General features: G+C 48.8%; 2 protein-coding genes across 7 annotated transcripts in view; both read left to right on the top strand.

Annotated features, from left to right (window-relative positions):
- The window catches only part of LOC106555576 (neural cell adhesion molecule 1), a 28167-nt gene extending 26675 nt beyond the window's left edge, over positions 1-1492 (top strand). The window contains exon 7 of the mRNA XM_087706360.1: positions 1418-1492. Coding sequence (XP_087562486.1) covers positions 1418-1492 — 75 coding nt within the window. The remainder of the gene's footprint in view (positions 1-1417) is intronic.
- LOC106555318 (neural cell adhesion molecule 1) overlaps positions 1-25789 on the top strand; it is a 221125-nt gene extending 195336 nt beyond the window's left edge. For 2 of the 6 annotated variants that reach the window (XM_087706496.1, XM_087706497.1), the window contains 6 exons: positions 6406-6530; positions 8311-8491; positions 18199-18406; positions 19364-19480; positions 20272-21030; positions 23117-25789. In XM_087706496.1, the coding sequence (XP_087562622.1) occupies positions 6406-6530; positions 8311-8491; positions 18199-18406; positions 19364-19480; positions 20272-21030; positions 23117-23240 (1514 nt within the window). In that variant the 3' untranslated portion in view covers positions 23241-25789. Of the gene's footprint in view, positions 1-6405; positions 6531-8310; positions 8492-12730; positions 13098-18198; positions 18407-19363; positions 19481-20271; positions 21031-23116 lie in introns of those variants that run through there. The other 4 variants (XM_087706498.1, XM_087706499.1, XM_087706500.1 and 1 more) reach the window with 4 other exon arrangements.
- The last annotated feature ends 547 nt before the right edge of the window (positions 25790-26336 follow it).

Here is a 26336-nt window from a genome sequence, read left to right as displayed (position 1 = left end):
TCCTGTTTTTTTATCCAACTGCTATTTCCTTCCTCTTCCCTAAACAGGAACAGGGAAAGAGAGGAAACAGCAGAAGACAGCTGGGAAGTCAGTCACTTCTATAAACTATAGATCAGTCAAGAGAGAGTTTACGTATGTTTGCATGACAAAAGGGTTTGGCATAGATGGTTCACCCAATGGGAATAAAACTGGCACAGAGGCCATATTCTTGTAGGGCTTCCATTCGTGCCTCTTTTGAGACAAGAGGCCTTTGAAAAATCCTGCTAGAAGTATCCATCATCACCTCCGGGGTCTGTTTGTTGTGATTCAAGAACACGGAAGCAAACAATTTGGCCTTTGTCCTACAAGGAAGAGTCCTTACCTTCCCATTGGAGTTGGTGGCCACGAGGAAGGAAGGATTTCCTAGAACAGAAGACTACCTAGAACAGGGGTGTCCAATCTTGGCAACTTTTTTAAGACACCTGGACTTCAACTCCCAGAATTGGCGGATGGGGGAATTTTGGAAGTTGAAGTTCTGCAGGTCTCAAAAGTTGCCAAGGTTGGACACCCCTGGCCTAGAATTTCACTTGATTTAACCACCCCACCCCACCCCCCGCCTGCCATTTGAGAAGGCCAACATCACCCCTTGGCTTTTTGCTTCCCAGAAGATCAATAGTTTGCTTGGAAAAGCACCCCCCGCCATCCTCATTTCACCCCCCATCTCAGCTTCCCTTTGCGTACAAGCAGGGGTTTGCCAGGGAAACTAACACGAGTAACTCAACAGCGTGTGGAGTGAAGAAGCCACTGTCCTGTTTTTCTCTCTCTCTCTCCTTCCACAGATGTTTGGGCGACATCCCCCCCCCCCCTCTGGAACTAACCCTCGGCCTCCTTGGTGTTGTGCAGCCTGTTGTCTTTTCACCCAACCCATCTCATTTCTCCGTGTGCTACTTTAACCTCTTCCTCTCCTTTGTCTCTTTCTACCTCAACCGTTGGCCAAACTTGGGATGAGCGCCCTTCGTGGTTTGAAACTGTGGCGGGTGCTTTTCGTCACAAGTTTTCAACCCTTTTTACACAGTGACCCAAAAAAGGGGGAGGTGCTTAATGACATGGGAAGGTGGGGAGGTCTTTAATTGTGTTCCAAGGAGGGGCGTGGGGCCAAACATTTTTAATAGCCTCCTACTCAACATTTCTGAGTTGGGTCTACTCCAAAGGATGGTTTTTCTCCCTCCTGCTAAAGTGAAGGAGAAACGATGCTGTTTGCAAAGAAGAACCATTTCCTCCATGGCTCCTTAATGTCCCTCTTTGCTCCTGAGATACCTGAGGGGCTGGTGTGCTCTTTTCCCTCACCGGCTCCTTCTCTTGATGTACAAAAGAGCGCATGAATGCTGAAGCAAGAGGCCGGACGGGGCCCTCCTGAGCCTCATATATCCCCCCTTAGCCCAGTCAAGGCTTATGGGTGGTGTGTGACAAGGTCCGCAGTCACCTGTCCCTGCCATCAATTCGAGAGAAATGAGCTACTGTGTAAAAGGAGGTGTTGTGTTCCTTTTCCTCTAGGCTGCATGGACAAGTGTGGTCGCCTCCTTCTCATCTCTCTTTCTCGGGTGGGGGCTGTTTGATGACTTTATAATAACCATAACTTCTTTTTTCCTTCAGCGTTGGTCATTTGAGACTTGACACCACAAAGTCCATTCTCAGTTTGGTCCAGACTTTCGAGGCCCCTCCCCATGCAGATGCCAGGGTTCCAAATAGCACCCAAAAGTAAATCAGAGTCCAAGGCAAAGGATTCCTCAAAGTTCCAATTTATGAAGAGGGACTTGTTGGCACATCTGGGAAAACCCGAATCTGAAGGCTTCCTGGTTTCCCCCTCCCAGTTGAAAGTTCAAGATCTTGCCCCCAACACCCACATGGTTCAATCTCCCACTGCCATGCTGGCAGTTTCACCCATCCAGTTCCGGTCAAGTGCAGAGGTGCAGAGGCAAAGGATGACCTTGGCTTTCCAGAAAGAATGTTGTTATGGCTACATAGCATCTAACTCTGTACAATTCCCATTTTCCCACCATAGAAAAATAGAAAGTATGGCAGGCCAAAGATCCAAAAGAAAATATGCCTGCAGGCCTGTCAGCAGAAGGGATGAAAGAGTTAAGGGGGGAGTGGAGAGGAAAGATGTTTACACATTTTTTGGGAATCTGGGTCCATCCTCGTGTCTATCCTGACACTGAAAATCCAGCTTCCCTGTTGATGCGATTCCTCCATAAGCCGCTGAATTCTGAGGAGGAAGCGTCGAAAGCCGCTGGCGAATCTGGATTTAGAGTGAGATCAGAATTAGGAAAAGCTGAAAGTACAAAGTACTTTGCAGGACTGTTTACTCCAAAACAAGCTTCAGGAAGTTCAAGGGGGGAAATTGTGCTTTGGATTGCAATTGTACTCTTCCAAAGGCCCCTTTAGCGGATTGGCCTAAATGCATGAATGCCAAAGGACATCAACGATCCGATGGGACTGGTGGAGGGGGGTGGGGGGATTAAGAGGTGCTTCCACGGCAGAGCTGCATTTATTCATGTTGTCAGTTGCAAAAGTGGCACTGTAGTGGAAGGAAGGAAGGAAGGAAGGAAGGAAGGAAGGAAGGAAGGAAGGAAGGAAGGAAGGAGGGAGGGAGGGAGGGAGGGAGGGAGGGAGGGAGGGAGGGAGGGAAGGAAAGAAAGAAAGAAAGAGAAGGAAGGAAGGAAGGAAGGAAGGAAGGAAGGAAGGAAGGAAGGAAGGAAGGAAGAGTTTCACATAAACAACTTTGCGTCTTCCACTTCTAACGGAATGTTCTTCCCCGTGGCCTTTGTGGCACACTCAGGAATCTAGGCTGTGCATCCAACTTCTGTAATGGCACCCCAACATTTTTAGGGTGACAATGCGTCATTTTCCCTTTTCGGCTTCCCAAAATTTCCCTGGCGTTTGAGATAAAGTGACAAGAAGAGCGAAGAACACTTAGCTACCTCCTTCACCTGCCCATATATACCTTATCCATCACTTTCTTCTCCCTCTCTCTCCTCCCCCTCCCTACCTCCTTTCTTCCCTCTGTCATCCTTCTCTATTTCTCCTTCCTCTCTCCTTCTCCTCTCTCCCCTTTCCACTCCTCCTTTCTCTCCTCCTCTTCCCCCCCTCCACCGTCTCTCCTTTCCCTCTCTTCTTCCCTTACCTCTCTCCTCTGCTTCCCCCTCTTCCTCTCATTTACTTGTTGTATTTCAGCTTCTGAGCAAGCTCCATTTTATGTTGATGGTATTTATAATCCCTTTTCAATATACATATTTAATTTTAACACATATCTTCCTCGGGGAATTATTATGTCATCCTTCCGGCAGGTGGCTGGAGAGAGTTGCTTAACCAGGCCTGCAGGAATAAAAAAATCAAATTGCCCAATTTTAAGAAAAGGAAAGGACTAGATTAAATATTACAGGGGAAAAACCTAAACGGGTGGTAAACTATCCATATTCATTGTCAGTAATTAATCAAGAAGACACTGGGGAAAAAAAATAAAAAGGACCCAGGATAATCTCAGTGGTTACATTTCCTTTTGACAGCTAAAAATTAAGATTTGTCAAAATACATTTTAGGCAAAGACAAGAAATCACTCGTGTCATAGAAATGTTCCATTTGTCTCTGACATTTCTGGGGTTTGTTTTTTTGTGCCTTTTTCACTCTTTTCTAATGTCTTCCCCCTCCCCATAATTATTGTTTTAATGGACGCAGTTTTGTCTGCTTAAACAAAACAAACAGAAACCCACCCCCGTCTCCTTCATAGAATAAAAGTTTCTAAACTTTCATCATCATCAGGTAGTAATATGCAGTTTGTTTGTTTATTCAGCTGTGTGTTTGTTTATTAAATTTATACACTTAAGAGCTGCTTTGCTTGACTTTCCCCAGCCTCCCCCCTCTCCCTCGCACCTCCCAAATATTCTAATGTCAGCAATGGGGGCACATTCTGGGGTTCCCCCCCCCTTCCTAATGAGTTTATGGTACTATCCTGATTTTTTTTTTTACAGGCAATAGTTTTCCAGAAGTTCTTAGGAATCTGCTGGGTGACTTCTGTCTCTTGAAAAGCAGTTCCTGGATTCCCTTCGGTTTCACTGTTGTCCTGGTGCAAATCTCTCCTCCCATCCCCAATCTCTCTCACACACACATACACACACACACACAACCCCTGAGCCCTGAATTGTCTCTCTCTCTTGTGCACCCCAAGAAATAACTAGCCTGATGCCTCCTCCTCCTCTTCTTCCTCCTCTCCCTCTTCCTTCTCCTTCTCTTCCTCTTCTTCCTCTTCCTCCTCTTCTTCCTCCTCTTCTTGCTCCTCTTCTTCCTCCTCCTCATCCTTCTCCTCCCCCCTCTCCTCCTCCTCCTCCTCTTCTTCTTCCTCCTCTCCATCTTCCTTCTCCTCCTCTTCCTCTTCTTCCTCTTCCTCTTCTTGCTCCTCTTCTTGCTCCTCTTCTTCCTCTTCCTCATCCTTCTCCTCCCCCCTCTCCTCCTCCTCCTCCTCTTCCTCCTCCTCATCCTCCCCCCCTCTCCTCCCCCTCCTCCTCCTTAATTGGTTGGGCAATTGGGGAAGAGGGGTTGGGCAATTCCCTTTCGGTTGCCTATTAACTAGCAAGCGAAGGGGTCAATCTTTGAAAGGTGACCATTTTTCAATTGCAAGAAGCAAGAAGTGAGATCAGAGAGATCCTTTCACCTGCAGTGGGTTGGCATTCTCAGTTCACCCCTCCTTCAGCAGGGGGAAGGGTCCATATTTTTTTGGGGCATGGTTCTCTCTGGGTCCCCGGAGGGAAAAGAAAGAAGGGACCACTTGTCTTGTTTCTTTTCTTAGAGATGGCATGATGAGGCCTAAACAAGAATGGGCGTCTCAAGATTTCCATCTCTGAACCCTGGGGGAAACTGTTTAGATAAAGTCTTGGGGTAGAAATCCCTCTTTGATGGTGTGGAAAGTTATCACCCATAGCAGACATGTAAATACAGACTTCCACTCGGTTGTTGAGTTTGGCTACCCCATAAGACCTTTCCCCCCACTTCCCATTGGATGATACAGGTTAGATCTGGTGACCGACAGCTCCTGGACCTCTTCTTGATGTTCTACTAAACATCTCAAGAAGGAAACTCAACCTCTTTCTCCGCAATAGCTTCTGCTAGAGACTTGCAGGCCACGACTGCTATGTCTCCTTTCTTAAGAACCTTGGAGTAGCTTACTCTTGGCTTAGACTACGGATAAGACTTCCCTTGAATAAGGTTACTACTCTTTCCTTCCCCACCTTGGCAACCGAGGAGCTGCCAGTATCTTTTCTGCTTCTAAACACACGAAAAACTCTCTCTCGTGACTGGAGAGAGCAGCAGCCATAAGGTGACCACACTCACCGCCTCCTGCACCTTGAAAATAATAAGATCACCCGAAGATAAGGCCAAGAGCTTATTTCGGGGGTCAAAAGAAAATAAGACCCTGTCTTATTTTCAGGGAAACACAGTAGTTGTTGTAGTTTAGACTCCGGTAACAAAAGCAGCGGGGGCGGGGAGTGTCTGTGTGCACATACCTGTGTGCACCTGTGTAGATGAAGTGAAACAGGAAAGCTGTTTAGACAGGAAGAAAGGCAAACCTAAAGGTTCCTTTACTGCAGAGGGCGGCATTCAATGCACGAGTCTCTTGCAGATTCCAGAATGTTGAAATCTGACAAGAAACCGAAGAAGGGGCTGTGTGATGTTCAACACAAAGCTGTTGACAATCCCCCACAAAGCTGTTTGTGGGGGAGGAGGAAATGCCCGTGTGTTGGCTGTCCAGAAAAAGTTAGACAAAGGGATCATTGTATGTACTATTTTTAGCCCCCTCAAGGAAAATGGGATATAAATACAAGCAATAAATAAAATATTTATTGACCCTTTTAAAATATTCAAACTCTGCAAAAATTAAAGCTCTCCCTGCTCCCTTGGCCACAGGCTGAGGAGATCCACCCAGGCCTCCTGGTTTCCAGATGGGTCATAAATCTGTCAGGCGCAAGAAATCAGGAACCGGGATTATTCCACAAAGTACAAGTTGAGTCCATGCTACCTCTAAATGGGAATCTGAACTACTAACAGTCCAAGCCAATTGGTGGTAGACAAGAAGTCAACGCAATTCAAAGTGGGCTGGACTTACAGCTCTTCTGGGTGTGAACTGATGACATGCTTGACCCCCACCTCCCTCGGACTCAGCCTGGTCATCTCCTACAGAATCTTTGTCAAATGTTTTTTCCTTCAGGACAAACTTTTAGGCTTCCATGAAAAGATGGAGGCGGTACGGAGTTTGTGGTTTGAAAGTGGCCACAGGAGCATATTTGAGCTGGGTCGATTGTGGGATGTCGCTGTGTATTCGTTGAATCAATCGCTTGCCCCCCATTCAATGTGCATTTACACCCATTTTGGCAGGGGAGCCCAGTGCGCCAAAGCTGGAAGGCCACATGGGAGACGACGGGAACTCCATCAAAGTGAACCTCATCAAGCAAGACGACGGGGGATCCCCCATCCGCCACTATCTCATTAAATACAAAGTCGTAAGTCTGGCTGATGAACCTGGGTTAGCTTCTGGGGCTGGTTTTTAACCCTCGGCTGATATTGGAAAGAAACAACTCTTAATTACTGTATCTTTCGGAGTATAAGACGCACCTTTCCCCCCCCAAAAAAGAGGGTGAAAATCTGGGTGCGTCTTGTACACTGAATACAGCATTTTTGGCCTCCTGAAACCCCGCCCTCTTTGCAAAAATGGATGTGCAGAGGGTTTGGGAGGCCTGCAAAGTACTCCTGGGGGTCGGGGAGGGCATAAACGAGCGAAAAATGGGCTATTTTTTGCTCGTTTTTGCCTCCTTCCATCCCCCAGGAACACTTTGGAGGCCACTTAAAGTCTCTGCGTGTCCCGTTTTTCACAAAAAATGAGGCGTGCAGAAGGTTTGGGAGGTCTGCAGAATGCAAAAAGTTTTTCCTTTTAAATTTACCTCTTCAAAACCTTGGTGTGTCTTATACTCCAGTGCGTCTTATACACCGAAAAATACAGTAAGTCAGATTTGACAAACGTGACAAATTTCTCAGATAAATTTGTGTGCATTGGGATGTTGGAAATAGCAGAAGGAATGATTGTCCTTAGTGAGAAAATATTATAATAGGTTTGAGCCAGGGGTGAAATGCTCTGAAGTCTGCTACTGGTTTGCTTCGCATGCGAGCTGTTCGCGCAAACCAGTAGTAAAAACTATGCTGTCAGTTTGGGCGAACCAGTAGTTCCGACAATCAACTTGCGACAATCAGTTGTGCTGCACGATCTCTAATTAGAACTCGCACGGCGTAGCTGACTGTCGCACCCCGACGATAGAACCGGTTCAGGGGCGTGGCAGGCCCAGTTACTACCTACTCGGCCGAACCGGTCTGAACTGGTACGAACCCACCTCTGCCCTAATTCCTACAGAGGACCTTCCCAGTTGCTGTTGGGAAGCTGTGCTGTTAATGGCCAGGTGTTTAGCATGGGGATCACCTGCCTGCAGATTCAACCTGCCATGATGTCAGAGGACACCTGTGGCCCAGGGGCAGAGCAGAAGGCCCTCCCCAGGCAGGCAGGGCAAGGTTCATCCTTGAGTGATGTCATGCTAACTGAACCTCGATGGCCTGACAGGAGAAGAGCGTTTTTCACATCTGCTTTGATGCAAAAGCCAAGAGCAGAAGGACGCAAGGGGCGGGTTGCTCTTTCGTGTCAAGCTTCTGAAACTGAGGTACCGTATTTTTCGGAGTATAAGACGCACCTTTTTCCCTCAAAAAAGAGGCTGAAAATCTGGGTGCGTCTTATACACCGAATACAGCATTTTTTGCCTCCCGAAACCCCGCCCCTTCAACAAATGGCCATGCATAGCCTTTAGAAGGCTTCCAGAGAGCTCCTGGGGGCTGGGGAGGGCAGAAATGAGTGAAAAATGGCCCTTTTTTGTCCCCCCCAGCCCCCAGCAGCACTCTATAAGCTTCCTAAAGGCTATCCATGTCCTTTTTTTTTTTTTGACAAAAAACAAAAAATGGATCATGTTTTGCTCGTTTTTGGGCCCCCTCCCTGAGTACTCTATAAACTTCCTAAGGGCTATTCATGCCCTTTTTTTGAAAATAAGTGGGCCTGTTTTCACAAAAAATGGGCCGTTTTTGGGAGGTTTGCAGAGTGCAAAAACTTTTTTTAAAAAATTTTCCTCTTCAAAACCTTGCTGAGTCTTATACTCCGGTGCATCTTATACTCCGAAAAATATGGCATTTCCCAGCTCCATGGTGCTTCATGCCTCTGTTCTCTTCCTCCCTTCCCCTTTTCTGCAGAAACAATCCCCCGAGTGGAAGCCGGAGATCCGCCTCCCGTCAGGCAGCGACCACGTCATGCTCAAGTCGCTGGACTGGAACGCCGAGTACGAAGTCACCGTCATCGCGGAGAACCAACAAGGGAAATCCAAGCCGGCACGCTACGCTTTCAGGACCTCAGCCCAGCCCACCATCATCCCAGGTAGCCCCTCATTTTCTGCCCCCCTTCCTTTTCCGCTTGAACTTTTAATGCACTGGCATCACATCCTTTAATGCGCTTCCGTTTAAAAACCACCAAGACAAAAGCAACGGAAACTCCCCGGCCGCACGCTTGCTTTCCGTCATCCTCATAACTGGTAATCCATCTTAGAACGTAGCTCTTCGGCCTCGTACATACCCCAAGGGCCCCGTCTGCGGTATGTATGCTCCATCGATGGTCGGTTTCCCCCTGGCAACTCTTGAGACAGTTGACTTTGTTGCGCATGGCTTTTGAGTGAGGTTCTTCCAAGCAAGGAGGCACAGAAGCAAGTGGGGAAACCCACCAGTTTAGGTCACTGGTTTTTCTCCACTTGTCGCTTCCAGGGTCCATGACGAAACCCCGTCAGGTTTTGCTTCCAAGAACCCCTTGGCGTTCTCGGCTAAGACTTCCAACTGCTTGGCTACAAAGAGCTGAACACCAGGATGCAAATTAAGCATGCACTGATATTTAGTTCCTCTGTATCATTGGTTTCGCTTGGGGTGGGCAACCACTAAAAATGCTACAGGTTTTACCCTTCTCTGTCCCCTCCCTCTGGAGTCCCCCCCCCAGCCCTAATTCTGAAATAATTGAAGGGGGTGGGGGAAGATCTTATAGAACAGATGGTGATCTCTAAAGCTTCCTTCCTCCTTTTCCCCCCTTTGCTTTCCTTTCTTTTCCCTCCTTCTCCTTTCTTTCTTTCTTTCTTTCTTTCTTTTCCTTTCTTTTCCTTTGTTCTCCTTTCCTCCCCTTTCCCCTTTTCTTTCTCCTTCTTTCCTTTCCTCCTTCTCTTCATTCTTTCCTTTCTTTTCCTTTCCTTTCTTTCCCTCCTTCTCCCTTCCTTCTTTTTTCCTTTTCCCTCCTTTCCTTTCCTCCCCTTTCCTTTCCCTCCCTCCTTCTTTTTTCCTTCTTTTCTTTCCTTTTCCTTCCTTTCCTTTCCTTCCCTCCTTTTTCTTTCCTTCCTTCCTTTCTTTTCCTTTTCTTTCCCCCCTTTCCCCTTTCCTTTCCTTTCTCCTCCTTTCCTTTCCTCCTTCTCTTCATTCTTTTCCTCTCCTTTCCCTCCTTCTCCCTTCCTTCTTTCTTTTCCTTTTCCTTTTCCCTCCTTTCCTTTTCCTCCCTCCTTCTCCTTTCCTTCCTTCCTTTCTTTTCCTTTCTTTCCCCTCCCTCCTTCCTTCTCCTTTCCTTCTTTTCTTTCCTTTTCTTTCCCCTCCTTTCATTTCTCTCCCTCCTTCTCCTTTCCTTCTTTCCTCTCCTTTCCTTTCCCTCCCTCCTTCTCCTTTCCTTTCCTCCCCTTTTCTTTCCCTCCCTCCCTCCTTCTCCTTTCCTTCCTTTCTTTTCCTTTCTTTTCCCTCCCTCCTTCCTTCTCCTTTCCTTCTTTCCATTCTTTTCCTTTCCTTCCCTTCCTCTCCTTCTCTTTTCCTTCCTCTCTTTCCTTCTCTCCCTCTCTGTCTTTCCATACAATATAGGCCGCAATGGGTCTTTGATATAATTTGTCAGCCAGAGATTTATATTTCACTTGAAGGGAGAATTTCATTATAGCCGCGTCCAGTAACATTCTAAAACAACTGACACTTCATACTGCCACATCAGCAATTCTAATGCCTTCCCCCCCCAACCCTCACCTTGGTTTCTCCGAAAGACAAATTGTGCAGCTCCATTCGAAATAAATCTCATTGGGGAGTGGGAAAGGAAGATTGGCTCCAGGTATATTTTTAACACGGTTCCGTTGGCAAAAAAATAATATATGAATCTACAACATCTTATCTTGTCCTGTCCTCTGGTCTTCATCTTGTTTTCCCCTTCAGCCCCCTGAAAAATCTCCGGTTTCTATGAGATTCGTCCTGGTGGGTTGAAATTTGGCCACGAAGGCCTCACGTTTCATTTTCTAAGTGCTGAGAGAGAAATGTACGTGGCAAATTCCGAAGTAGGCTAACTCTGAACGTTGACCTTCTGGTTGGAAGGTCCTTCTGAAATGTTGACCTTCGGCATTTGCTTAGCAAGACCTTCCCCAACTCAGTAAACATGGCCAAAAATGTCAAGTGGTGAGGAAGGCAGGAGGCTTACAACCTCTAGTTCAGTGTTTCTCAACCTTGGCAACTTGAAGATGCCTGGACTTCAACTCCCAGAATTCCCCAGCCAGCGAATGCTGGCTGGGGAATTCTGGGAGTTGAAGTCCAGACATCTTCAAGTTGCCAAGGTTGAGAAACACTGCTCTAGTTGCTATTTTAGGATTAGCAGAAGGTTGAATGACATCCTTGGTTGATGGAAAGCAAGCAGAAGAAAGGGACCCAGTGACCTCAGAACACTTTGTGGCATCCCATAATAAGTTTTCTTGGCTTTCAGTTTCATCTGTCAAATGTGAAACCATCCTATTGTAGCTTATTTAGTAAGCCTAGTGGAGATGTATCCAGGCAAGACACCAGGTGGCTAGGGAGTTCTAGTCCTGCTTGAGGCATGGAGAACCAGTTGTGAGTCAACCTCAGTGTGAGGAGCTTGAGTCTTGTTTGCGTGTAACACAGAGATGTTGCGTTGCTTTTCACGCTGGACAGGGAAAGTAAATGCATTTGCTTGTCTAGATGAGCAGGACTGACAGCAGATCATTGTTCTTGAACACTGACAGAGGCCTGGAATAAACTAGGTAGTATCCTTCCATACTTGCTGCCATATTTGATGACACTCAAATACTTTGGCCACCTAATGAGAAGGAAGGACTCCCTGGAGAAGAGCCTCATGCTAGGAAAGACTAAGGGCAAAAGAAGAAGAAGGGGACGGCAGAGAATGAGGTGGCTGGATGGAGGCACCAAACCAATAGGTGTGATCTTAAATGGACTCCAGAGGATGGTGGAGGACAGGAAGGCCTGGAGGAACGTTGTCAATGATGAGTCGGACATGACTTCGTAACTAGCAACCACAAACCTTAGGAAGTAAGTTGCTTCTCCGACGCAACTTAGTGATTGAAGAACAACAGCAGAGATTCCTACTTGATGGAACATAGGAGAAACATTAATTTGGGGAACCTCTCTAGGACTTGGCTGGAGGTCCTACCTAATGCTGGGTAGTGAATTTAGATAGGGAAAGCAAACACACAAAGTCAAACAGGCGATATTCACATAGTTTGTGGAACTCTAGTCTAGTCTCTGTACGCGGTTAAGATAAGTCTGGGCTGTTTCACTTCAAACTGGCTACGGACGTTGTGAATGCTCCAACCTGGGGGCTTTTAAGAAGAGTTTGGACAAGCATTTGTCTGAAACGGCATGGGGTTTCCTGCCTGGTTGGACTAGAAGACCTCCAAGGTCCCTTCCAACTCTGTGATTCTGGGAATTCTCACAGCTTCCAGTGGCCGTCTTTGGCTCCATGCAATGGGTGGAGGGGAGAGCAGGTGGTATTCAGCAGGTTCTGACCAGTTCTGGAGAAACTTTTAAGTAGTTTGGAGAACCGGCAAATACCACCTCTGGCTGGCCACGCCCCCATCTATTCTCTGCCTCTCGAGTCCCAGCTAATCGGGAAGAAATGGGGATTTTGCAGTATCCTTCCCCTGCCATGCCCACCAAGCCACGCCCACAGAACCAGTAGTAAAAAGAAATTGAATCCCACCACTGGGGAGAGAGGACCAAGGCAGCCTGGGGCACTTCAACCATGACACAACCCCTGTGCTGAGTCCCACTCGCTCCTTCCCCCGGCCCCACAGAGAGGATCCTCCGCCCCCCTTTGGTGTCCGCTGCTCCCAACTATCCTCCCCCCCATCCCCACCCTCTCTCCCCTCCCCTGCCTCCCTTACTGCTGGCTTCCCAGTTACGCTTCTCTTATTACCATCATCGCTGCTGCCGCCGCTGCTGCCACTGCTCTGTTCTTCTAACTTTTTGAACATTTCTTTTTTCTTTAATTTATACTGAGTTAAGCAAAGACTTTTTAAAAATTCTTATCGGTTTTTCTTTCTGTATTTATGACCTATTTTTTTTTCTTTTATCTATTTTCTCTCTCTCTCTTTCTCTCTCTCTCTCTCTTTTTGTTTCATTCCCGATCTCTTCCCTTCTACCCCTTTGTGGTTCCTTTGGTGTTTCTGTTCTCCTACGTACCTACTCCGGATCCCAATGGAAACGTCCACTTTTCCTGCCCGCGCCACCGTTTTCCTTCCTCCCCCCCAAAAAAAAAACCCAACGGTCCTCCTTCCCTCCTCCTGGGAACCTTCCCTGGTTGTTACTGCAGCCACCTTGGGGAGCCCAGCTGCTTCGACTCCTTGGGTCTCCCTGCTCCTGATCCCAGCAGCTCTGCTTCTGCTGTGCTAGGGGCGCAGCCGCTGCTTTTCGAAGACCCCCCCTCCCCGTTGTGTCCTTGAGGCCGGACACCCCAAGAGAGGATCTCTTTGTTTTTCCAAGGATGGCGTCTGTTTGGGGATGGGGATGCAGGAAGGGAGGCAGAAGCACGAGGAAGGATTTGGCGGTTTTGTCGTGAGGAAGGAGGAGGATGTTCTAAACCGGGCATGTTTTAAGATTCTCTGCATGTCTGCCCTGAAATCCAACGGCTCTTCTTGACCCCCCCCCTTTTTAGCCCCTGGCTGTGAAAAAATAAAAAGGATCGCTTACACTTTTCAAATTGTGTTGGGGGAAAGTTGGTTTCTCTGGAGTGGTTTGGTCACCGTCCCCACTCGCCGCTCGTCCTTTTGCCCGTCGTAGGTAGCAGAAATACTGGGAGGTCAACGCAGAGGCGAAAGGTCATCTTGCGGATTAACCGCAGAGGTAGTCCTTGACTTACAGCGGTCTGTGTAGTGACCGTTTCAAAGTTACAGCAGCACTGGAAAAAAAAGGGAGCGGTGGCCATTTTTCACACTTATGACCGTAGCGACATCCCCGATCAAAATTCGGACGCCTGGTGACTGGTTCCTATTTATGACGGTTGCAGCGTCCCGGGGTGGGGGGTGGCAGTATATGTCACGCGGCCCCCTTTTGCAACCTCCTTACGAGCAAAGTCCACAGGGAAGCCAGATCCGCTTAACAACTGCAGTGATTCGCTTAACAACTTTGGCAAGAAACTTTTGCCATCAAAACTCACGATTGTTGAAATGTTCGGTTCAGTTCAGTGGTGGGATTCAAAATATTTTAACTACCGGCTTGGTGGGGGGGGTGGCAGGGGAAGGATACTGCAAAATCCCCCTTCCCTCCCCACCCAGCTGCTTTCCAGCTTGGTTCTCCTGTGCAGGGCCACAGAAGAAGACCCAGCCGATCAGCTGGGACTCAAGAGGCAGATAATAGATGGGGGCGTGGCCAGCCAGAGGTGGTATTTGCCGGTTCTCCGAACTACCCAAAGTTTCTCCTACCGGTTCGCTAGAACCGGTCAGAACTGGCTGAATCCCACCTCTGGTTCAGTTGCAGTGGTAAGTCAAGGACCATCTGTATTTGTGTCCATGGGGGAGCCCCCCCCCTGCCATCCCCCCGTGTCTCCTGGACAGCAGCGTGCTCCTCCCATAGAGCTTCAACCATTTCCTTGCCCACCGCGCCAAGCAGCAAAGTCCATTGTGTTCTCACACACAATCCCTCAACATGATGCCCGCCACTTTCGTTGAGTTTTCGCTGCCATCATCCCGCTGCTGGATGAAGCTGATGGGAGCCCGTATCTTCATATTGTGTCCCAAGCGCTGCTGGGAAAGGCAGCTATTGTACGTCTATCCCCCCAAGACCGAAATGGGGCTTCCAGACTTGTGGGTTTGAACTAAAAGGGCCCTTCCATTAGAAGGCTTCCATGGGGTGACAAGACGCTGATTTGATTCTCCTTACCCCCCTCCCAATTTCAATTTATTAGCATTTGTATGCCGCCCACTCCCTTGGGACTCTGGGCGGCTTACAGGCAAGACAAACATATATTAAAAATTTTAAAATAAAATACAAGTGTTAAAAATATCAACAACATGCATACAGTTGGAGTGGGGCTGGATACTAATCAACAGCCCCAAGCCTGCCGGAACAGCCAGGACTTGGTGGCTTTACGGAAGGCCGGAAGGGTAGTAAGGGTCCGGATCTCTACGGGGAGGTCGTTCCATAGAGCCGGAGCAGCTACAGAGAAGGGCCTCCCCCGGGGACCCGCCAACCGACATTGACCGGCCGACGGTACCCAGAGGAGGCCCAATCTGTGTGATCTTATTGGCCGTTGGGAGGTAAATGGCAGGAGGCGGTCTCTCAGGTAGCCGATGAAGTTGCTCGTGAAGAGGTCCTCCTTCCTGGAGACCAAGGCCCGCGTCCACTTTGCTGCCACCACTTCCGGGTGGTTCTCTCTCCTGCTGCTGCATGAAAAAGGCCACTACTTCAACCGGTGGGAAAATCTGTTGGCTTCCATGTGCATTTAGCATTGCATCCTTCAGGGCAGGCAGGCGGGGTGGGGGGGGGGGTGGTGTCTCCAAACTTAGCAACTTTTAAGACGGGTGGACCTCAACTCCCAGAATATCCCAGCCAGCCAAGTTGCCAAATTTAGGAAACCCCTGCTGGCTTGGAGAATTCTGGGAGTTGAAGTCCACCCGTCTTAAAAGTGGCCAAGTTTAGGAAACCCTCCGCTTTTAGGGGTCAGCACGAAGAGGAGGAGGGCTGTCTCGTTTTTTTTTTTAAGACAGATTGATATTTCTTTCGGACCATTTTCCAGGATCTGTTTGAACAAGCTTTAAAAATAAGCATGGAGCACTTTAGGTTCTGCCCATGAACCAGTGTTTCTCAACCTTGTCAACTTGAAGATGTCTGGACTTCAACTCCCAGAATTCCCCAGCCAGCATTCGCTGGCTGGGGAATTCTGAGAGTTGAAGTCCAGACATCTTCAAGTTGACAAGGTTGAGAAACACTGCCATGAACAATGTGTGTGTGTGTGTTTGTGTGTGTGTGTGTGTGTTTATTCCTCCCACATCAGATTTTCAGTGGACTATCACACCCAACAGATTTGAAGGGTGTTAGGGCTGAGGAAGTAGGCTATTTAATAGCCTCCGTCCCTTTTCTTCTTTCACGCCCATTGACCTGTTAATACCCAAACTATGCCTAGCCATCACACACACACACACACACACACACACCCTACAGTCCTAGACTCATGTGATCTCCGTTTCTGACGAGACAAGACGATGGGGAAGCCAGATTCACATAACAATTAAGCAGAGATCCACTTAACGTATGTGGCAAGGAAAGGACATCAAGTGGGGCAAAACCCACTTAACAACCATCTCGCTTAGCAACATAATTGTGGGGCTCACTTATGGTCAAGGGCCACTGCATATCATCCCTGGCCTGCGGTTCCCAACCTGGGTAAAATCCACACGCTTCCACCTGCCCTCCCCTGGATCACTCTGGACTATCTCCTTAAACCAGAGGTGTCCAAACTTGGGAACTTTTAAGACTTGGGGAGCCTGGGGAATTCTGGGAGTTGAAGTCCACAAGTCTTAAAAGTTCCAAAGTTTGGACACCCCGGCCCTAAACGCTATTAAGAGGACAGTTGGGCTTAGCCACAGCGATTCTCTTTAAGCCTTTCATGATATTTGCACATTTGCATTAAAAAGAGGGAGGGGGAGGTTATATAAAACACCTGATATTTTTTTTAATTGCATAGCTGTATCAAAACCATTCCCCCCTGGGCCAAAAATAGCTGTTGCTTTTTTTAAACTTTGGAGTCGGGGTGGGGTGGGGACGCAGATCAAAGGACTTTACCTCACTCTACATCCATGAAAACGAAAATATTTCATTGTCTCGCGGCAAACGGAGGCTCTTCTTCGTGATATCTTACCAGCTCCTAAGAGATGGAGCAAAAAGTCTGGGCACACGACTGGAAGGATTCATTTTCCCAAACCATGTCAGAGTTGGCAGCCGAAAAAGGCTGGCTGGAGAAGGTAGGTATAGGTATAATTGCAGTAATTGCATAGGTATAATTGCAGTAGAGCTCAAAGAGAGTTTTTGGAGAAATTGGGCAAATGCTCCTGAAAATGTCCCAAAGTAGAGAGAGAGAGAGAGACATGGAACACACCGGGGGGCCGGCGGGGGGGGGGGTCTGCTGCTCTTTCCATCTGGCAATCTCTTGAGAACGATCCGGGGGGAGGTCCTTCTCCCCCAAACCGCCCATCCAGGCCCAAGCAAGAGCTGCATTGTCTTCGCTTCCTTTGCTTTTGGGGAGAGGAGAAATATCCCCAAAGTACTGTTGGAAGAAACGTCCTTCTGGGTTCAGCTCCAAGTGGGGAAAAGGAGACTGGAAACATGGAGGCTGCTTGGAAAGATGGTTTTAATGGTGGACAGGGTCCCATGGCTTGAGCTCCTGAACAGAAAAGGGGGATCAGAGGCTTCCAGATGTTGGGTGAAGAAGGAAAGAGAGCGAGATGCTGAAAGCCCCTGGTTTTATGCCCTCTCTGGCCTTTGATCTTGATCTTGTATTCTGATTAGTTGTCAGAGTCCCAGAGACAACTCTCTAGGCTGTGCCTTTGAGTCCAAGTTTGGTTGAGCCTCGCTTCTCCCCAGGTGCCCTGTGGTGAGATGGGTCAAGGGCTCATACTATCAGGCCTTAATCCCATCACCCTGGAGCTGAAGGGGGGAGGTCTTCGTTGTGTAGAATAGACTGGCTCAGGCCTTTTTATAGTATAGCATAGTATAATCTATACTATATAATCTATACTATAATTGTCATACTTAAATACAACACAATTGGTTGTCAATGGCCCATTGACAAAGATTAACCCCATTCTTAACCCCATCACCCTGGAGCTGAAGGGGGAGGTCTTTGTTGTGTAGAATAGACTGGCTCAGGCCTTTTTATAGTATAGTATAGTATAATCTATACTGTATAATCTATACTATAATTGTCATACTTAAATACAACGCAATTGGTTGTCAATGGCCCATTGACAAAGATTAGCCCCATTCTTAACCCCATCACCCTGGAGCTGAAGGGGGGAGGTCTTTGTTATGTAGAGTAGACTGGCTCAGGCCTTTTTATAGTATAGTATAGTATAATCTATGCTATATAATCTATACTATAATTGTCACACTTAAATACAACACAATTGGTTGCCAATGGCCCATTGACAAAGATTAACCCCATTCTTAACCCCATCACCCTGGAGCTGAAGCGGGGAGGTCTTTGTTACGTAGAATAGACCGGCTCAGGCCTTTGAATAGTATATAGTATAGTATAATCTTTATTGTCGTACTTAAATACAACGGAATCGGTTTCAGTGGCCCATTGACAAAGGTGGGGGCTATTAAGATTGAGCCTGCTTCCTGCCTAAAAACATGTTTGTCCATTTCTGATCCAGGTAAACATAATATTCTGCCTTTTTCCAATATTTCCCAGGATGTTTCATTTTTCTAGGAGAGGGGTGGGTTTTTAACTTCCTTCAGTACTTTCCAAAAGCAAACTGGACTTCCTTGGGGTTCTCCTTCTCCTCTGGAAACCTCTCGCTCCCCACCCAAGAAGCTTCTTCAGAGCGTCTCCCGTCCTAAAGATGCTTCTTGGATGAGAAGCAAAATGTTTTCAAGGGGGAAAAAAACCGAAGGGAGCCCAGCCTTCGGGACAGCTGTGCCCCTGGATGATGATGGAGAATCTCCATAGACAGGGAGAGAAGGGGTCTCCCTGGTGGGCGGAGGGGAGACCCTGAGCCCAGTTGAGCCTGGTCTTTCCTTCTTGCTCATCCTGTCTTCTCCACTTCCTTTTGTGCTCCAAAGCCAGCACAACGACGACGTCGGGACTTGGCACAGCCGCCATCGTGGGCATCCTCATCGTCATCTTCGTCCTTCTGCTGGTGGCCGTGGACGTCACCTGCTACTTCCTGAACAAGTGCGGCCTTTTCATGTGCATCGCCGTCAACCTGTGTGGCAAGTCGGGACCCGGCGCGAAGGGGAAGGACATGGAAGAGGGCAAAGCGGCCTTCTCGTGAGTAACTGGACGCCTGCTCTCCTGCTGCATCTCCCCTTCCCTGCGTTTGACCCATGGCACAGGGGGGTCCACAAAGTTGGCAACTTTACGACTTGTGGACTTTAACTCCCAGAATTCTCCAGCCAGCATAGCTGGCTGGAGAATTCTGGGAGTTGAAGTCCACAAGTCTTAAAGTTGCCAACTTTGAAGGCCTCTGCCCACAGAGGTGGCACCTCCTCCTTTGTGTAAATCAGGTGGGAGCTGGTAGCTACCAAAACTACTCATCCCTATCATATATACAGTATTCCTAAGTGGGCCTGTAAGCCTCCTGTGAGCTCCTTAGGAATGTTTTGAACAAGGATCTCCAACCTCTTTCTCATGTCCACCTTCTTCCGCTTAATGTTCTGCAAGCTAGAAGGAAACGGAGAGGTGGGCCAGGGTGCTGCCTCATTTTACTGACCTCAGAAGGATGGAAGGCTGAGTCAGCCTTGAGCCGATGAGATTTGGTCTTACGAACTGCAGTCTCCTGCTTGAGCAAGGGGTTGGGCTAGAAGACCTCCAAGGTCCCTTCCAACTCTGTTATTCTGCCCCTTTCCTACTCGTTGGGGATTACGAAGGCAGCCCCCTGTCCCACCTCTCCTTTACACCCCTCTCTTAAGCCGTTTACACAGTCAGCCTCTTGCCTCCAACAATCTGGGTCCCCAATGAGTAGGGAAGGGGCAGAAGAACAGAACAAGAGAGTTGGAAGGGACCTTGGAGGTCTTTCCTTGCTCAAGCAGCAGGCCCTCTGCCATTTCAGATTGGAGGTCTTCTAGTCTAAAAGCTTCCCACAACTTCTGAAGGAAAACCATTCCACTGATCAATTGTTCTCACTCTTAGGAAATTTCTCCGTAGTTGTAAGTTGCTTCTCTCCATCCGTTGCAAGTTAAGAGATGCCTTCAGGACACAAACTCCGAATCCTTCCCTCCCTTACAGGAAGGACGAATCAAAAGAGCCCATCGTGGAGGTGCGGACGGAAGAGGAACGGACTCCGAATCACGACGGAGGCAAACACACAGAACCGAACGAGACCACCCCGCTCACTGAGCCAGAGTAGGTTGGGAAGGGGGCCGCGTTCCCTGGAGGAGGAGAACACCAGGGCGCCCGTTGTTCTCCCGGCCTCTGCGGGCCTCTTGCCAGGCCCTGGGTGCCAAAAGCGAGTGCGGTTGAGAAGGGCACGGAGGGAGCGCTGCGGACGCAGGCCCAGCATCTGGACCTCTGGTGACCCCCAAGGGAGAAATGGCTTATGGGCCTCGAGAGACAGCCGTGCATTTCCTTCTCTGTGTGGGCCGTTGTGGCTGGAGTCCATTCTATCCGTTGCCTCAATTGGCCCTTGGAGACCTTGAGCAGGGCAAGAGAGGAGGAATGTCACCCAGGACGAGCATCACCAACAGAGAGTATTTTTTCCTATCACCCTGTTTAATTACGAGCTCAGGATCCCACCCTGTTTGTAGAGACCCCTCCTGTGGGTGCCCTTGGGACAACGCCACGGTTCTTGTGCTGTCGTGGTACAAGTGAGATAAATGGTTTATGTGCACCAATTGCACCGTTGACACAGGGGCGCCTTGACACACGGGAGGTCGCCGTGCCGCGCACCCGACACCGGTGGCCCTGTCCTGGCTGGATGTCTGTCCTTGGCCTCGACCCTCCTGCCTCTGTTTCTCTCCTTCCTGTCCCTTATTTGTGCCTAAATAACCGCATGCCAGTCCGGCTGTTGCATTGACTCCTCCAACTGCTTGCGATGTTGACGGCTGTCACCGCCTCTCTTTCTTCCTCTCTCTCTTCCCTCCCTCCCTCCCTCTCTCTCTCTCTTTCTCCCCTCTTCCTTCCCACCCTCCTCACAGGCACCCTGCCGACACCGTGGCAGCCACAGAGGACATGATGCCGTCCGTGACCACAGTCACCACAAACTCTGACACCATCACCGAGACCTTTGCCACTGCCCAGAATAGCCCCACCAGTGAGACCACCACGCTAACCTCCAGCATCACACTGCCAGACACCCCCGTGCCCAATGCCACCGCTGGGGCCCCCAACCAGGGCACGCCTTCCAAAACGGCCGCTGCCCCTTCGCCCCCACCGGCCTCCGCCCCCAAAGTGGCCCCCCTGGTCGACCTCAGCGACACCCCCACGTCCCCTCAGGCCGCCGGCAATTTATCCTCCAATGTCCTCAACCACCAGGGGGCGGTGTTGAGCCCCAGCTCCACCGCCAAGGGGCCCGAGGCTCCCAAGGGCCCCGCTGTTGCCTCCCCGCCCTCAAATCCAGCCAGCCTTCCGGCCTCATCCGAGCCCAGGCAGGAGGCAGCCTCCAGTGCCAGGAGCCCGGAGAAGGAAGCCGCGCGGAGCAGCGCAGCCAAGAGCCCGACGGAGGCACCGAAGACCGCGGGCCCCCCGAAAGGCGAAGTGGCCCCAGCGGGGACCAGAAACCCTCCTCAGAATGAGGACTTTAAAATGGACGAGGGGACCTTCCAGACACCTAATCTTGACCTTGCCAAGGATGTTTTTGCCGCACTGGGCACAGCGGCCTCCGCTGCCGAAGCCCCAGCCGCAGCTCCTGCAGCCAGCCTGGAGACCTCGGCATCGCCAGCGCCTGCCAAGACAGAGTAGGCCTCCCGCTTGTGCCCCATTGTGACGCGCCCCTTCTCTTTCCTGCGCTGGGGGGGATGGTCACCGGCCCACTGCTTTGCCCCCTTTTTCTCTGTGTTAACCTGGCTTTTTCTCTAAGCGAGCTAACCTCCGCCGTGGCTCCTTCACCATGACAAATGAAGTGTGTGTCTGTGGGGTGGGGGGAGTCATCCCCGCCCTCTAGGCCAGGGGTCTCCAACCTTGGCAACTTTAAGCCTGGCGATGTCAGTGTTCCAAATAGCATCCAAAAAGTAAATCGGAGTCCGAGGCAAAGTATTGCTCAACGTTCCAATTTAATGAAGAGAGACATGTTGGCACATCTGGGAAAACCCCGAATCTGAAAGCTTCCCAGTTTTCCCACCTAGTTGAAGGTTCTAGATCTTGCCCTCACAAGCCCATCCCATGGTCCAATCTCCTACTGCCATGCCGGCTGTTCCACCCATCCAATTCCGGTCAGGTGCAGAGGTGCAGAGACAAAGGATGACCTTGGCTTTCTAGAAAGAATGTTGTTATGGCTACATAGCATCTAAATCCATACAATTCCCCCCTCCCACTCTCCCACAATAGAAAAAGGCATAGGAGAATAATAGAAAGTGCGGCAGGCCAGAGATCCAAAGGAAAAGATGGCTGCAGGCCTGACAGGTGGACTTCAATTCCCAGAATTCCCCAGCCAGCTTTGCTAGCGGGGGGAATTCTGGGAGTTGAAGTCCGCCAAGGCTTGAAGTTGCCAAGGTTGGAGACCCCCTCGCTCTAGACCGACTGGCGATATTGACTTCTCCCCATCTCGCTCAGAGGCTTCCCACCTGAAAGGGAAGCCAAGATGCCACTTGGGGGTGTGAGGGGTTGTTAGTGCCTAACTGAGGAAGGTGATTGGGTCACTCAAGGGCACCTGGGAGATCAGGTTGGTTTTGGTTGGCCAAATCCTTGAATGGTTAAAAGAGTTCCGTTCTGGGCACAAAGTCACACCAGGTGGTGAGTAGACATCCTCGTGCCCACCTCGCCCTCCTGGGTTCAGAGAAGCATCAGGGGTCCGAAAGGGGGAGGGGGAGTTTTGGCTAGACCAGCAAACATTTAGAAAGGAGGTTGGGGAAGGGGGAAAAACAGAGGAGAGGAGAAAGGAAAGAAGAAAGAGGAGAAAGAAAGGAGAGGAAAGGAAAAGTGGGAGGAGAGCAGAAGAGACAGGCATGCTAAGAAGGGCCAAAAAAATGGAAGAGCCTTAAGAATCCTGGAGAAAATGTGGAGTTTGGAAAAAGAGGATTCTGCACAGATCCCACAGGACCGACTAGCCTCCCCAAATGTGCTTCTGGTGATGGAGCTTTTGTAGAAAAAGATATCTCGGTGATGAGATAATTATGGTAATTATCCCCATCCCGCGTTTGTGCTGTTGGACAAAAATCCACTTCCCAAACCCCTGGTCTTCCTCCCCACAAATAGGAAACCAAAAGGGAATTTACGTTTTGCAAAGCCCGGCATTCTGCGATGGTTCCAGGTGGCATCTCCTGAGCTTTCTAAAACTTGTCCTCCTCCTGTCCTGAACCCAAGTTAGGAGAAGCAGGAGAGAGACAATGGGCCTGGGCTCAGGTGACCAAGGGCCTTCTGTTGGCATCATGGCTGGATGGCCTGGACTCAGAGCTTTTTACAATCAAGCTTGGCCAATGTTGTTTCTCACCAATTTCTTCTTATTTTCCCTGTTGGGATCCCCCTCCCCAAGTCCATTAAGTTCTTGCATTGTGGGATGCACTTAAACCACAGGAAGGAAGGAAGGAAGGAAGGAAGGAAGGAAGGAAGGAAGGAAGGAAGGAAGGAAGGAAGGAAGGAAGGAAGGAAGGAAGGAATCTCCCGCCAAGCCAATTCTTAAAACAGTTTTTCTGGTGACCTCCAGATTATTCTTCCAAAAAGGGCCACTATTGATGACCAAAGCATCATCCATCATATCGAGTTCCTTCCTTAGCCTTCAAATTTGGGGTGCCTGCCCCTGGTTGTCGTCCCCCCACCCTTTTTTCTTGAAACGAGTGTCGCCAACTTCCCTCTTAACCCGCCGTGTTTCTCTGGTTTCCCACCCAGGAAAAACGCCGTAGAAGAAAAGCCGGCCGTTCCCGCCACGGACGCCAACAACGCAGCCCCTGCAGAAGTGAAGACGGTCCCCAACGAAGCCACACAAACAAATGAAACTGAGAGCAAAGCATGATGGGCATTGGGGGCCAAAAGCAGAGCAGACGGAAATTTAAACAAAACGAAAAAAAAATTTGACAGAACAGCTTCACCTGAGCATTTAAAACACAAAAAATACACATCTCATTCCTCTAGTGTCTTTGCCTTTTTTAAATGAAAACAGACAAAAAAAAATGCATACAATGGGGAAAATGTGTTTGGTTATTACGGGGGGGATTGTTTTTATTAGGGCTCGGTTTTTTATTTTCCTGGATTTTTGTTTGTTCGTTTATCGTTTGGGTAGGTTTGTAGAAAGGATCTTACTTCATGTGCACTTGCTTTTAAGAGGAAAGGAAATCCCCCCCCTCCCTTTCCCCCCACCCCCTTCTCCTACCACATCTTTGAGGATGGACCTCCGGGGTCTCTCGTAGAACAGCAGACAGTCCGTGCAAAACACCCGTCTCAATGAACCCAAACTAGCGACTGCAAATTTAGGGAGAATCAGAAACAGAATGAGCAATCTTTTATTTTTATATATTCCAGCTAAGTTGAAAAAAAAAACCTGTACAGTCTTGTCAGTAAATTGCCGTTTCCTCCCCTCTTTCCCACCCACCCCCCTGGTCGATTTCAGATTCCTTCTGTTCCCAAAGGTGTGTTTGTCGTGTGTTCCCCCCTCCCTTTAACTGACTCCTGTTCTCGTGTCTTGAACCCTTGGGGGGCCCACAGCCACTGTCCATCTCTGGGGCGGAACTCTTGGCAATGAGCCCCTCGGTTCATTTCCGTGGGTTTCCTGGAAGATGTTTGCAGCTGCCTGAGCCCTTCGAACCTTTAATGTCAGTTTCCTATCCTTACATCGGGGAAGAATGCGCTGGGCAGCTTTTGGGAGGATGAGTTTCAAACCGCAGTATTCTCCGTTTGTTTCTTCTGTTTTCGTGGGGTTTTTGTGGGGGGGAGGAAAGGGTTTTGTTTCCCCCCCGTTCATTTGTTTTGCCAACATTTTTTTCTTCCAGTGTTTACAGTCAAACGAAATGTTTTTTTTAAAAAAACTGTTGTGTTTAAAAGTCTATGTAAAATAGCTGCCTTTTTAGAGAGAGAGAGAGAAAGAGTGAGAGAGAGAGGAGAGAGAGAGAGAGAGATTGTCAGAGAAACTAAAATGCTATATAGATAATAGGTGGTCCAGCATGTTTGCTTTGCAGAGGGAGAACATTTTAAAATATGGATGTTTACAGTAGATGTTTTCCCTTTTATCTTTCTTTTAATTATTATTATTATTATTGTTATTTTTAATTCTTACTAAAGTAAGAAAATCAAGTAGCCCCCCCACTTTTCCTTGGCCCTTCTTTGGATAGAGATGAGCTAATGAAGGGCCAGCTGGTTGTCTCGGTCCAAGCGAGTTCCTTGAGAAACTCTAAGCACCCCGTTGAAGGAAGGAAGTTTGGGTGGACAGGAGGAGACACACACATACACACCCCCGAGAAGATGATTTTACGAAGTTCTTGAGTTGAAGGGAGAAGATCCCCATGTGGTGCTAAGCCTGCCCCCGTGTCCTAGAATCCACAAAGGTTAAGTTGGCCTGGGGCGGGGGGGATGTTCAGATGGGTCCTTCTCAACACCTTCCACAGTTTTTCCTGTAACCTTCAAGAGAGCATCTGGGATAGGTTGGCCCCAGAGGAGTGGTGAGGACATTCCTGAGACTCCCCCCCCCCCTCACCTGCTCTCTGCTGAAAAATAGAGAGATTGGGAACATTGGTGGGTCACTCACATCCAGTTTAGGGGCCGCGGGGAGTTGGCCCCTCCTGCTCTTGAAAACGGTTCCTTCCTAACTTAATATATTTGATGAATTATATATTGTGTTGAATTTCAGGAGCCAGTTAACCGTGGCCCGGTTTCGGAAGAATAACCGTACTGTAAATGCAAATGCCATGAATGCTGTTGGCCAAGTTGAAGCTTGAGGGTAATTTTATGGCCCTGGGAAGCGTCATTTCCCTGGAGGTTCCTTGGAGTGAAGTCCAAATGTATGTATATAAATATGCCCTAAGGCTGAGATGTAAGAACTGTAAATCTGTCTTAAAAGAATGTATAGACTGAGGTGGCGCGTCTTGGGCTGGGCAGGGCTGGCAAAGGCACAGCCCGCCTCCCCAAAGGGCATCTGAGTTTTGGCGGCTGATCTGGTGGGCGTCCATCCTGGGTGGGGGAGTGAGAAGCCATTCAGCAAGAGGTTCAGGCTTGGGAGCCCCCCAGCATAGTTGATTCCCATTCAGTCCAGAAAGACCTTTCCGGAGAACAAAGTTTGACTTTCCCAAATCCATGTAGTTAGAGCCGAGATCTTCCTTAAATGGCCATTAGTGCATCGAAGACGGACTTTGGCACGGCAAGGGGTCTTTCGGCCCTTTGACCGTCTTGGGGAAAGGAGCAGTTCAGCTTAGGTTGAAATCCCTGGTGGTGGAGGACGTGGTTCCTTTGAGCTCGAGTATTTTGGCTTCCCTATCCAGGACTCTTTCGTAATGCTCTGGGGAAGCCAAAAGAGAATCTGCACTCAGGCTCAAAGATATATATATAAATAAAGGGAGACTAGTATAGATCTATTTCAAGCTATTTAGCTCTCATCAGCTAGCCACACCCTTGTTGGGAATCGAACCTGTGCTCTATTGCCTCTTAGGCAGATGTGTTAACCATTGAGCTACAGAGCTCGACTCCTTATCAGCCAGGCCAGGGTGAGAGGTATATATTTAAAGTCACAACCTTTATTTATTTATCAGCATAAATATAACAAATGTAACAAAAAGGCAACAGTAAAAAATATTGGGTTTCTGTCTGGATGGTCTCTTGTGACGAGCCGAAGGACAGAGAGTGGAAGTGTGACCTTCCTCCCATATTTGGGCATACCAGGGGTTGTGACTTTAAATATATACCTTTCACCCTGGCCTGGCTGATAAGGAGTCGAGCTCTGTAGCTCAATGGTTAACACATCTGCCTAAGAGGCAATAGAGCACAGGTTCGATTCCCAACAAGGGTGTGGCTAGCTGATGAGAGCTAAATAGCTTGAAATAGATCTATACTAGTCTCCCTTTATTTATTTATCAGCATAAATATAACATATATATATATATATGTATATCTCTTGAAGGAACAG

This window comes from Thamnophis sirtalis, unplaced genomic scaffold (genome assembly GCF_051295495.1).
Source record: "Thamnophis sirtalis isolate CommonGarterSnake01/CBP01778 unplaced genomic scaffold, rThaSir2_p1.2 scaffold_2, whole genome shotgun sequence".
NCBI lineage: Eukaryota > Metazoa > Chordata > Lepidosauria > Squamata > Natricidae > Thamnophis > Thamnophis sirtalis.
Note: the sequence above shows the minus strand (reverse complement) of the source record. Positions and strands in the feature narration are given on the sequence as shown.